Here is a 14,273-nt window from a genome sequence, read left to right as displayed (position 1 = left end):
ATTTTTCTCAAATTCATGATAATTGATTTTACACCAAAAAACAAAGTGACGGTTGAATTTTTTTTTAGAAAAAGATAGATATTATTTTTTTTGCCGGAAACTGTGATTATTTTATTGATGGTCAAATTAATAGTTTCTTGCATCTACCACCATAAAAGCCAATATCCACTCCCCAAAACTCTTGCATCGTTTTACATATTTTCCTATGCATTCTGCAGACTTTTATTTCTGGTTTATATATATATATATATATATTCATATATTTTTTTTATTTTGCTTTTTTACAAAGCCAAGAACATTAGCAACACGAATCATTTTGTGGCGACCGTGAACAGATTGCACCCTTAGTTACCACCCCCGTCAGCATTGCCGGCAGAGAGAAACAAAGGTGTCACTGTGCACTACATGCGATGCGACTGTTAAGCAGAACCTTAACCATCATGGCTTCGGCTTCGAGTGCGAGCAGGAAAGAGTTCAAAGACTCCTCCATGATCTTGGCCAGCATTATTGTTCTATGTTATTGTTATATACTTAGAGAGGGAGACACAACACATGCTTCCCCACCCTAGTAAAAGTCGTCGTAAACTTGGATTCTCCGTGTGAAATGAAGTAAGCATGATGCTGTTTAGCTGACCACGGAGGAAGAAGCTAAGACGTCGTTTATTATTGCGCACCCACCTCCCTCCCTCGGCGTCATGTGGTTGCAAGCTCATTTTCGCTTGGCTGTCTCTCCCAACCCTCATGGCCTCACGTTCTCTGCTGCTGCTGCCTTGCCTTCGTGGTAGATGTAAGATGTACATGTCTCACCCTTTAGTTCTTTCTTTATTCCTTTTCGCAACATCGGATAACCACGGCATCATGTAGATAGATATATAACGCCGTGAAATGGAGCATGCATTCGGTGGTATTTTGGATCTTTGTGATTAGGGTGGTCGCCGTTGGTCTAGGGACGACGGTGGATCCGGCGGGAATGGCGGGACCGGAAGTGGCGCTTTCCAGGAAGGGGAAGTCTCGACGTGCATGCAAGCAATCGATTGAATACTTCCCTGCTCTTTCTCACATGTGTGCCGCGCTCCATCGCAATACATCAAACGCTTGGTGTGCATCTTCGCTTCGTCTGAAGCCGCTGTGGTCTTAGTCTTCTACGTGACCGAGTCGAAGTCGAGTGGGGCCCACCGCTACGCTGGGTCAAATTCCTTTGGTCTGCTACCGCCAACACGTAGACGGACGCGCGCACGATGTGGCCAGCTCGATCACAGCCACAAACCACGCGGCTCCGCTCACGGGATTCCCCCGCGCGCGCTTCCCCCTCTCCTCTTAACTCGTGCCGATGTGCTCATGTTCCGTCGGTGGACACGCGATTTCGCCCTCGCTTTCGGGATGTGCGTCCACCTTCAACCAATCGAAGGACAGGTAGAAAGTGGGTTGTAACTGGACGGGTTAGCGAATTATTGATTAGTTGGCTTGCACTGAATCGGATTCAGTCGAGCATGACTGCTAGGTTATGAACGGCGTCTTCAAATCAAATGCATATACTTCATTTGCTTTCTGAATTTGAAATTGAAGTCGACTAAATTTCTCAAAAAAAAAAAAAAAGGAAAAAGCTTTAAGCACCCACAAATTGGCTAAATGTTCTATTTTTAATTTTTTACTATAAAATTTTCTTTTTCTTTTTTATATATACTGAACATCTACAATGATTCTTCATTATCGTTCTCATAGAATAATAATTCATTCTCGAATGTATCTTAATTTTTTTAATTAAATATACATGAAGAGATCTTTTGAATTCCTTCTGATTTTGATTTTTTATTTTAATCACATATTATTTAACCAGATTTCTTAACAAGAAGGTTTTTTCTTTTATTTATTTATCTGTTCTAACGGGTTTCTTAATATATGCTTTGTAACGGGTGATTCAATGTGTAGTAGGCTAGGCTCATCGACAGTGATCTCCGACCACTGAAGTCAAACCATCATTACCTTCATGTTGTACGGCATACTACGGTGGCAGTAATGGACAATCTTGACGTTAGATTACTCGAAATCGAAACTAATAACGGTTTCGTCAATAAGCGAACGATGGTAACTTCATACTCGATAATACTTGATTCGGAGATGTAGAAACATAAATAGAACAAATAATAGTTGATCGTTAACTAGTTTTGGAACACACACACGTTTCCTATCACTCTCATCTCAAATCATCGTCGATCTGCAATGCATGATTGATTGGTGGAGAAGCTCTATTAGCACTGATCAAGCTTTTAGATCACCATTTTTAATATCTTTGGTACTCTAACCTTGTCGTCTAGATTGCTCCACAGCAAGGGTTCTTTGACAGAAATGCTGAATTATTAGACCTAGATTATTGTACGATCGAATTATGCAACAACACCCATCATATATAATTTATGCATTCTTTTTTCTGGAACAAGACAGATTGACCGATTTGCAGAAAATAAATAAATAAAGAGTGAATAATCACGGAAGGCAGATATAATTTTATTTATAATTATATATTTTTTAAAAAATATTAATCTTCAGTATCTTAATAAAAATTTAAATTAATTTAATGAAAGTTTACCGAGTTACACTAACTCACATTCCATCACAAAACATATTTAATTTTAATAATTTATTATCAAAAAAATTATTAAAAAAATAATATTAATAATCTTATATTTATGTCTTACTTGTTCGGTGAAAGCTTAAGTTGATTTAGTAAAATTGATAAAAATTACGCTCTATCACAATATTAATTTTTAAAATTTTACTGTAATAGTTTGAATTTATTTAGTAAAAATTGATCTAATTATATTCGAAATTAAAGTAAATTATGCTTAGTTAAACTCGGTGATAGAATTTATCTCAAAAAAATCTGTAATTTTAATTAAATTTTATTTATATATTTTTTCTGTCATTAAAAAATATCTCCACAGGTGTCAATCGAAAAAATAAATAAATTAATGAATATTTTTTCCAGTAAAATGCTCTTTATTTATTTAGCTATGTGTCCTTGGTGGTGATCACACCAACGATGTCTCCTCACCTCCTCATCCCAAGGCAAACACGTGGATGCCGTCAACCGTGACGATGGACGAGAATACCGTGTGGACATATATATATATACTGCAGCGTCGGCGACCGACACGGGAGGGGGGCAGTGCCGACAGGGTGACCGGCTGCAGCTCATGGAACATGACGACAAGTCGAGGCCATCCGAACTCGGGCACAATTCACTGATCTTATGCTATTTGCGGGTTCTGGATCGTGGGACCCGCGGCTGCGAACCAAAGAGGGAGCCTCCCGCCGTGTTGGGTCGCTCGGTCGGAACACGAGACTCCGGAGACGAGCGTCGGTGCGGAGCGATGGCCACGTGATCTCGTCGGTCATGATTTCCATCCCACCTGCCTCGCACGTGACAAACCTTATATATATATATATATATATATATATATATATATATATATATATATATATATATATATATATATATATATATATATATATATATATATATATATAAGGGCGAATTTTCGAAAAGATATTTCTTTTTAGAGTTTTTCGGACAAGTGTCCTAGAAAAATTAGGGCTACCTCATTTGTAAATTTGTGACATTTGAAATTATAATGAATTGGAACGATTAAAATCTTAATATAATGAACTCAATTAGAATAATTTTTTTAAAATTAAAATCGATTCAATCAAAATCATTCAAACTATTGATGAACTAATTTGGTTTCATTCTGTTTTTAGATTTGATTTCTAACATCCCTAATAAAAATAAAAATATCATTAAGGAGTTTTAAAAATTATGAACATTTTTTGAGAAAAAAAATTTAAAAAAAGTTTTTTTAAAATATTATTTTTATATTGAAAAAATAGCTGCAAAGTCTGCTGGAAATTTACGAGGTGATTTTTTTATTGTGGTGGGTCGGTTCCGTACACGACCGGCAACGTTGCGTGTTCGGCTCAAGTAGTATATGCGGCCCGACTCAATTCGATTGTTAGGTCAGATTGGGTTGGAAATTTGGGAACTTGGGTCAAAGCCAGCCGAATGAGAAGTCTCAATCTGATGGCGATGCGTATAGAGACTTAGTGCAGACAAGACGAGGTGTGCATGCACGTAGAAGTTGGGTCAGAACCCAATACACATGCGGTCGAGCCCAGGCCTAATTCGGTTTGACCCAACCCGGTTCATGACCTGACAAAATCCTGTCCATTTAAGCCAGTCATATTACGAACATTTTGACTTTTAGGACATTACTGACAACCTGTAATACCTTACTGCAGTCCTTGTCATATTTCGGCAAATGCCTTGCAGGTTTTATTTAGCTAAATCGGTCCAATTTAGGCTTAAAAGCAGACATATATTCAATAAACTCTTGGGTTGATTTGGCTCCACTTAGAAATGGGAGAGCTTTTCGGATTTGGTAGACAAACACCTCACCTTTGTTCCACATACATAGATTTAACCGTGAGAAAATGGGTTTGAAATTTTATTTTCTCTCTCGATCGTTTTCGCATCGTGCTTTGGCCTAACCTCTGCAGTTTCAAGATCATTTAGTCAACAATTTAATGTAAGAAAATAAAAATGCATGGATGGAGAGAAGTCAATTACCCAAACCTAAATTATCCATATGTTGTCTTTTCACAATCAAGAGTGTGTCAACAAATTCACCATAAATGATAATTCAATTGATTCCTTTATAACCTATCTATTAATGCATGGAATTAATAATCTTCACTGACAAAAATTCTCACACGTTTATTATATTCTCGTTACTATTAATTATAATGGTTCAGATCCTATCATAATCATGTAATAAGAGTCATTCAAACTTTGGATGTTAATCTTAGTTATCTTATTTTTTTACATGCAGATTGAAACCTCTAGAGAAATAGACTCATCATGATGTAGTCCCTACCGACAATTGAGGACTTGCTATTGACGATGAAAAGCTTGTTCTTGCCGTCACTGCTAAACTTGTTGATCTTGAAGAACCTGAAAAGTTCCCCATAAGGGTTATAAGAGGACGACATGATACTTCATGATGACATGCATATATCATTAAAATTAATTAGATAGTCAAACCTTACATTAGTTGTCTTCTTCATCAACATTTCGAAAAACATTCATATTTTGGTACATAATTAATATTGATTTTTTTTTTTGTTTTCGATAATCCATTTATATTCTAATTTATCATACTCTCTTTGATTCATTATGGCGACATTTCAACTCACTAATACACGAACAACTTGAAAACCATGTGAGTTCCGATGAAGCGACCCTCCTCGTCGGCCACTCTCTTCCGTTTGATAGTCGCCCTCTAGTGGCCGACCCTGCCGACGACCGGGCGGCTCAGCATAGACGTCTGCTCCGGGGATGAGGTCAAGAGAGACGGGATCGTCGTTGGCCTTCTTGTGAAGGTACTTCACCATCACTAAACCCTAATCTACACAAGGCTGTTCGTAGGTTGCTTCCGCCAACACCGTACTCCTCTGCAAGCCCGTGAAAGGAACTCTTGTTTTCATAGCCAGATTCAGAATAGGATTGTAGCCAACGAGAGACTCCTCGAAACTCTCTTCTGCCGCCAACTTCTCTCCATGCAACTTATTCCACGCTCTCTAATGGCGAATTCATCTTCGATTGTTATATCTGAATTTGAAGGACGAAGCTCGTTTGATTGGTGGCTAAGTCGTTTTGTGGATCGAAGGCAGAGAGTTCTTTTTAGCTCACCGGCCCACACAGAAAACCATGCTGCTGTGTTTGATGTCGACTTCAAGTTCCTGCATTTGATATCTACATGCAGCTCACAAGGAGTACCTTTGATTCTACTCAACATGCGCGCATGCTTTTCCACTTCACATCACTGTTCTCAAAAGAGACCATCACGAGAAGTGAATGGGGAAACGTACTATACCGATCCAATAAACTTCTGCAGTCACATCTTCGCTTCAAATTGATGTTACATGCATGTGGAGAACTTGTAGTTTAAGATTTAATGCACCTGCATGGGAACAGCTTTGTGTGAACTGATTGACATGCATTTTTTCCTTTTATCATCAGCTAGTATGGCGGGGTTCATGCAATCCTGCAAGAGATTGCAGCAACGAAGCATATGGTGCAGGACAACCATTTTTGGGAAAAGAGTAAATAAATGGTGATGTATTAATGTTAGAGTGAGCAATTTCAAAACAATTAATATACAGGCTTTCCCTTTTTTGCCTGCTTCACTGGCTTTGCTATGTTTATGAATGGAGGAAGGATATCAAATCTACTATTGGGGTGCCAAGTGATGAAACTCATATATGGAATGTGGACTTTGAACTCCAAGAGAAAGATTGATTCGTGATAACCCTTTCTCCAACAAGTATCTATAAGTCATCTGTAACACTTATTGTTCGCCTTGGTAGGTTACCCATTCCACTGATAACTCGGTGTCACTTGAGTTGTACAACTCAACTCCATTCATAGAGAGAGGAAACTGCATCTGATACTGCACTTTGGTGCTGCAACGCCATGCTCAAGTTTTTGTAAGATGATATCATGCGCATAATTGATGTATCATGCTGTTAGGAAAAATATTGTGTAAAAAGTGTATTAGGATGTCTCGATAAAGATAATTATCTTTAAATAATTAAGATTTTAGGATGCATAATACATAGTCTTGATGTATGAGACATGAACCCACACCCGTACTAATATATTATGGCCTTGTTGGTGATCATTAATTGCTTGACCCACACACGGACCCATTCCACCCATAATAGTTAGCAACTTGATTGACTAATCTTTGTGCGCCTTGTTCTTTTGAACCTCCCCGACAGTATGTGCGGCGGCAATATGACATACAAAACCATTATGATCAATGTCTATTATATTTCTGAACTAATAATGAAATCGTAGCATATCACATATTTTTTGAGTTTGAGGTTTGGTCTCCTATCATTGACTTCCACTAAATGGGTAGCTCAACATGGGCAACCTTTGTGTAAGAATGAGAAGTGTCACTACCTTCTAAACAACCATGTAATATGTTGTATATTACAAAATCAGGCAGCTCATTGATGGTCAAAGATCCAAAGGGCAATTAATGATGATGATTGTGATGCTAAAAAAGAGAATACCCATAAAAGAATTTGCAAATGCAGATCAAGCATGTTGGTTGGTTGGTTTTTATGTGATGGTCATGAAGAACATAAAGTATATCAAGAATTCATAAAAAAGATAGATAAATCGATGGAATTATTCTTTTGAGTTAGTTAATCTTTAATTCTCTTTCATGTACATGTATCATTCTCCTCTTTGTTTTGGTTAGACAGGTTGGTTGGTGTCGACCAAAAATCTTTTAGTTAGGGTTTTGAAATTGTATGTAATGTATCCAAGTGATTTGTTGTTGTTTACTTCCCCCCTAACAAGTCGTATTAAATTCAATGGTTCAGCATATGTTGCCAGTAAGGAACTAAACTAAGATATTAAGAATCATTATCATTAATCATAAAGAGCCAGTGGAAGATTTTATATATATATATATATATATTTATTTTTCTGCCAGCCAATTCATTGAAGTTTAGATCTTTATGCTTGTAATCATCAAAGATCGCGATTCACATATAATAAAGAAGTATTTTATGGCTCTAATTTTGTTATAATTTTAAACATAATTTTTATTTATATATAATATATAAATATACTTTTTTTTAAAAAAATATATTATATTCAATCATATAGTATAACTGTTATGATAAGTCTGAGTTAAACTAGTCGGATTAACATATTCGGTAGGTAAACATAGGTTTATACCTTTTCTTTTTTTTCATAATTAATCTTTTTGATTCACTTAATTTTTTTCGTGAATCTTGAATTCAATACTATACAATGTGATGGATCTGAGTACAATCGATCGCGATTAACATACATTAGATTCGATACTAAGCAATAACCATTCAAACCACTGGTCCAATCGATAAACCAATAATTCAAGGCTTACATTGATGTTTAGTTTGGGTCTTATAGCTATCATTATTAGTAAAGTCGTAGACAATTAGGAAAGGAAAAAAAAATTGACAACTTATGAGAAAAAGGAAAACACACGAATTATGGGAAATTAGAGGAAGGAATTGTATGAAATCATGAAAGATGGGGGAGCCTTCACACCCTCTTTGATGGAAGCCAATGGAGGGAGACGTCTTTTGTAGTGACATAATTTGAAGTTGCACATGATGCAAGTTGGGATGCTTTTACCCAAATATGCTTTTTTATGTTATGTTTGATCATTTAGTCAAAAAGAAAATTATGTGAAATGCATATGGTATGTGAATAGGGTATTTAGTTATCGAATTTGTACACGAACGACATTACTTGCACAGGCTTTTTCTTATATTTTCTACCTTTTTTCTTGTACCATGTTGGAGTGTTTCCTTCTACTTCTTCGATTTACGTGTTGATATTTCTTTTTTTTATTATTTTTCTATAGTTTCTTATAATGATGATTACTACTGTTTCGGACAGACTTAAGGACTGTAATCATAAGACATGCATGCTATAAATTATTTCTTATGTGTTGATGATATATAAATTATTTGCCTCTGGACACATGTAATAGCAAAGCCATATTATATATGTACGTATGGAGTGTCAAAAAATTCCTCCCTCCAAGAGGTACCAACAACACTTGTCTCTTTACGTTTTGTACTCACAACATGTGTTCATGGCATCATGACTTCGATTTCAGCTTACTTTTTTTGTTAGCTCATGCACATATAATTGTTTAGGTTATCACCCGACCATCATGTTCGTATCATGTACACCCCCAAAAGAGGATTTGATGCAGAAAAGTAAGGTGGCCTTTCTTTGGGGACTTAGTTTTACCATTTGCCTTTTTCCAGCAATTGTTTATAACCTCACTGTGGCACTCTCATATCTAATCATTTGTTTTCTAGAATTTAGCTTTAAGTAATCACATTCCTTGTCTGACCACTGTTGCTTTCCTTTCTTTTCTGCCTATGCTTGTGTTGAATTGGTACATCATAATGTTTAGTGAACTCATCACAATTTTGCTTTTCATTTTGCCAATTCCTTGTACTAATACCATAATTCAGAAATTATTTATGCATATCCATATGTATATTTAGTGTCAAAACACACAAGTTGTGAGGGATCACCATAATAAATTTGAATATTAGTATCAAATCTTCTTATGAGAAGAATATGAGGATCACAAGTAGGCAGTTCTTCATGGATATGCTAATATTGTAAGTACAGTAATACTTTGGGAGATTGGCCCATGGTTTGGTGGAGTAACCATGGAAGACAGGGAGAAGTAAAGCCGAGTTGCTGCTGTTCATCAAACATGTGAACAGTGTTGAGCTCAAGCCTCAAGCCTCAAGCCTCAAGCCTCAAGGCTGGGCATGAATCAGAAGATTGAATTGGGGACGAAGCTTGCCACCTTTCCCAGCTGCAAGTGCCAAAAGTCCAGCGATGTATATAAATCCAGAGGGTATCCTCCCCAAATCTTGCTGCTGGAGATTTAGCTGCAGCTTACGAGCAGCGTGTACGTCTGCTTTAGTGCATCTGATGCATGCAGTACCCGAGCAAGGCTGCTCACTTTACCTGCTACCACTAGTAAACACAGTTCAGCACACCCCTATGTTTGCAGAGGCATCCCTTTTGCGAGACTAGTCAAAGCTTCCTCACAACTACAGTCGAAAATGACTGGCACATGGCCTTAAATTCCAAGCTCTCACCTTTTCATCTCGTCCTCCTCCTCCGCCTCTCTCACCTTCTTCTGCATCCTTCGCCTTTTCCTAACCTTCTATCCAGGTCGTTGAGTCTGTTCTCCCGAGTTTTCTTGCATTGTTTGTGTTGCTGGAGTTGACATGGTTTGGTGACTGGAATACATCCCCCCTTTGCGCAGAGAAGATAAATGGAGGTCTCGATATGACCCGGACACCCAAAACCCCGTCGCCGTACGCAGGAACGTAGTGAATACTGGGTGGCTGCATCGGGTCGCCGGTTCAACGCATGGGCGGCACTGATTGCACCTCCTGCTTACGGGGCGGCCTTCTCCTCCAGCGGACTTGATTGATACGCCTTGGCGGTTTGCGTTGGTGATATTATATATAGAGAGGTAGGAGTGGAAGAGTGAAAGAGAGGGAGGCTTGGATGGAGGCGGGGGCGCAGGAGTCCGTCGGCGGTGGAGGGGCGGGCGAGGACGTCACCGTCAGGGCGGCACGGAAGCGGTTCGAGCGGCTCTTGGCGGTAAGATGCAAGGCGATGAAGGGGAAGGGTGCGTGGTACTGGGCCCACCTGGAGCCTGTCATGGTGGCGGACGCGGGGTCGGGGAACCCCGCGGTGGCGAAGCTCCGGTGTTCACTCTGCGCTGCGCTCTTCTCCGCGTCCAACCCCTCCCGCACCGCCTCCGAGCACCTCAAGCGCGGCGCCTGCCCCAACTTCTCTTCCCCCTCTTCCGCCACCCCCACCCCCTCCCTTGCCGCGGCCTCCGCCGCTGTCGACCCCGTTCCCATCTCCTCGCTCCCCCCGCCCTCCCCCCGCCTCCGCCCTCATTATCCGCCCTCGCGGAGGCGCTCCATCCCTGCACCGACGCCACCCAGGCCGCCCCTCGTTCTTTCCGGCGGCAAGGAGGACCTCGTCGCGCTGGCGAGGCTGGAGGACAGCGTGAAGAAGCTGAAGAGCCCCTTGGCCTCCCCGGCCGCCGCCCTCCCTAAACCCCAGGCTGACGCCGCCCTCACCCTGCTCGCCGACTGGCTCCTCGAATACGGCGGCGCCGTCTCCCCCTCCGCGCTCGACCACCCAAAGTTCCAATCTTTTCTCAACCAGGTCGGCCTTTCTTCTATTTCACCTTGCCAACTGGTCTTATCCCACCTCGAAGCTCGATATCTCGAGGTCCTGTCGGACTCCGAGGACAGAATCCGCGACGCTGCCTTCTTCCAGCTCGCTTCCGATGGCTGGAAGTCGTCAGCCACGTCTTCGGAGCATACGCTGGTGAGCTTCGTGGCGAACCTCCCCAACGGGTCGACATTGTTCCATCGGTCGTTGCTGACCACCGGAGGAGCCCCTTCCGACTATGCCGAGGAGGTCCTGTGGGATGTCGTCGCCAGGCTGTGCGGTGGTCTCGTCGACCGGTGCGCCGGCATCATCGCCGACCGCTTCAACAAGAAGGCCCTTCTGAACCTTGAGAGCCGTAACCAAAGAATGGTGAATCTCTCCTGCCAACTCCAGGCCTTCAACAGCTTGATCAAGGACTTCGCCCATCAACTCCCCCTCTTCGCGAAGGTCTCCGCTAATTGCTTGAAGCTGGCCAACTTCGTGAACAATCAGTCTCAAGTTAGAAGCATCTTTCTCAAGTACCAGCTCGAGGAACATGGGCACTCCCGCCTTCTGAGGAGCCATTGCAGCACCGGCCTCGCTGTGGTGGAGGATGTCACGGAGTTTGCTCGTCCGATCCAGATGGCTGTCCTCGACGAGGACTACAAGGTTGTCTGTCTCGAGGAGCCATCTGCGAGAGAAATGGCGGAGCTGATTCAAGATGGTGGATTTTGGACTGAGCTGGAGGCAGTTCATTCGTTGGTTAGCTTGGTTAAGGCCATGGCTCGAGAAATAGAGATGGAGAGGCCATTGATTGGGCAATGCCTGCCGCTGTGGGATGAGCTGCGGTCGAAGCTCGGAGACTGGAGGACCAAGTATGGCATCGACGGTGGGCTCGTCGACAACGTGATCGACCAAAGGTTCAAGAAGAACTACCACCCGGCATGGTCGGCAGCATTCGTGCTGGATCCGCTTTTCTTGATCAAGGACACCAGCGGGAAGTACCTCCCACCTTTCAAGTGCTTGTCGCCGGAGCAGGACAAGGATGTGGACAAGCTAATCATGCGATTGGTGTCGCCGGAAGAAGCCCATGTCGCGCTGATGGAGCTGATGAAATGGAGGTCGGAGGGATTGGATCCGCTTTACGCGCAGGCCGTGCAGGTAAAACAGCATGACCCATCGACCGGGAAGATGAGGAATGCCAACCCACAGAGTCGCAGGCTGGTGTGGGAGACATGTTTGACTGAATTCAAATGCCTTCAGAAAGTGGCTGTGAGGCTCATTTTCCTTCACGCCACTTCCGGTGAACTCAAGCACAACTCAACATTGATCCGGTGGATGTGTACGCATGCACAATCAAGAGCTGCACAGAAGATGGCTTTTCTCACCGTGCACTCAAAGATTGGAAGGAGGGATTTCTTGAGCGACGAGGAGAAGGATGCAGAACTCTTTAACATGGCTGAAAACGAGGATACCTCCGCAGCGTAACATCTCTCTTCTGGAATAATTTTTCTCTCTTTTTTTGTTTTTTTTTGTTTATGTTGCTGAGTGTAGATTAGGATTGTAGGAATGTTGATTCTTTGCTTGAATTCTCTAGCCCTTACCTGTTCTTCTAACACTTGCTCATTAGTTTGCTTGGGGTGGAGTAAGGGCACAAAGATCTATTAAATATTTATTCAGGGGAGTATAATCTTCCAAGCTGATGAGTTTGCAGAAGGAAAAGTCTCTTGTGTTTGTTAGACAGAGATGTTTATAAATAGAAAGAGGGAGAATGAAGTAAAGTTTTGGTACTGATTATATTTTGGCACATGATTCATTTTGTGTTACTTTTTGAAGTTGGAATTTCATAGTTCAATGTAGCAATTCTATGATTCATGTCATTCATGTCATATAATGTTCTTTAGTTAGGTACAAAGAAATAAATTCATGGGGAATGTGATCATTCCTAAGCCTGTTGTCCACAAGTATTTTCTGTGATGTTGTCTATACTCCAATTCTATCATTTAATAGAGCCTCCAGTAGTGCTATGTTCAAATTATAATAGTAGTAAGAATTGTTGCTACCTGTTGTGAAAGTTAATTTAGTTATCTGTTTCAATCTTCTGGATTCCCTTTGTTCATCATGATGATCTATTAATCAAGAGTGAGACTTTATTCTACTCCTACTGTGATGGGAATGCAATCAGTGGTGTCAAATGATCATGTTGTGCAATTGAAGAAAAAAAGAAACTAGTATTCGATAGCATGTCTACCATCAAATGTTGGAGTGGCATTGACAGTCTACCTTCTCAAACAATTTTAAATGAGTTATCTGAAGCTGATGTCTATGTCAATTGGAGCTTACAAAACTTAGCAATCAGATCACATATTGTTGCACCTCATACATGTTTCTCATTAAATTTCTAATTGACAACAAGCATGACACTGATCTCCCAAACCAGATGCATCCAATTCTGTGTGACATCACAGATTTGGTTTGCTTTTCTTCCCCACACTCCCCCCCCCCCCCCCCCCCCCCCCCCCCTATTGGAATCTCTTCTAACATCACATGACTGACTTCTCTCTAACACAAAGAATCAAATCATTGATCTCCCACTGAGCTCATTGCTGTTTTCCATGTCCAATTTGAGAATATTACAAGGTGAATTATAGCACATGATGTAGTTAGCTGTAGTGCTGAAGTTGCCTCAAAACCATGTCCATCCACCCCTTGTATGGCTTTATTCCTGTCTTTGTTGCTGAACTATTCTCTGGAATCAGCTCTTGTTTGCAAGTACAGTGTAGCCTAAAAGAGTAAAAATCTATGTGGTTTGGCATTATTTTGATGCTTAACCATGTAATTAATCAATCTGTAATATGGCCATTTCATGCATGGATCCAACGCCTAGCATCACCCATCAATTGTGGATTTATATGTGGTAGGAGGAAGCATTATAAAAACTGGGTTGTTGAACCCAAAAAAAAAAAAAAATTAAGAATTTGATCGTTGACCGGCTCAATTCACTTACTAAATTAATTTTATTTAAAAATTAAAATAAATTAAATTTTTATTATTTATTCTCGATTTTTTTTTCATTCGATAGTTTTATCTTCGTCCTCTCATCTCCTCTATCGTTCGTGAGATCTTTATTCGATTCGTTATTTTTTATCTGATTATTCTTCGTTTGACATCCATTATTGTTATATGTTATTGATAGAGTTTGAGTGATGATAGATAGCTATTTTGGATGAATAATATTTTTCATGTTGTTGTTGTACATTTATTTTATTAGACTAATATAATTACTTATTAAATATTATCATGTGTTATTTAATCTTTAAGAAAACTATATTTTGATAATGTTCGTTGATATTATTTCTTTTATCTTTGTTTTCTTCATTTATGTTAAAAGTCATTCAATTAATTAAACTAATTTTATTTTTAAAATTTAAAATAT

The 14,273-nt window shown here is 40.3% G+C and overlaps 1 protein-coding gene across 1 annotated transcript; it reads left to right on the top strand.

The window, feature by feature from the left end:
- Nucleotides 1-9,612: 9,612 nt before the first annotated feature.
- Nucleotides 9,613-12,657, top strand: LOC135649470 (uncharacterized). Its single transcript, XM_065167847.1, has one exon. The coding sequence runs from the start codon at nt 10,175-10,177 to the stop codon at nt 12,323-12,325; it is 2,151 nt and encodes a 716-aa protein (XP_065023919.1). The 5' UTR covers nt 9,613-10,174; the 3' UTR covers nt 12,326-12,657.
- The last annotated feature ends 1,616 nt before the right edge of the window (nt 12,658-14,273 follow it).

The sequence above is a fragment of the Musa acuminata genome, chromosome BXJ3-9, assembly GCF_036884655.1.
Source record: "Musa acuminata AAA Group cultivar baxijiao chromosome BXJ3-9, Cavendish_Baxijiao_AAA, whole genome shotgun sequence".
Classification (NCBI taxonomy): Eukaryota; Viridiplantae; Streptophyta; class Magnoliopsida; order Zingiberales; family Musaceae; genus Musa; species Musa acuminata.
This window is presented reverse-complemented; position numbering and strand designations above follow the sequence as displayed.

Coding starts and splice junctions, on each gene's coding strand:
- LOC135649470 (XM_065167847.1), top strand. CDS start 10,175: ATGGAGGCGGGGGCGCAGGAGTCCGTCGGCGGTGGAGGGGCGGGCGAG.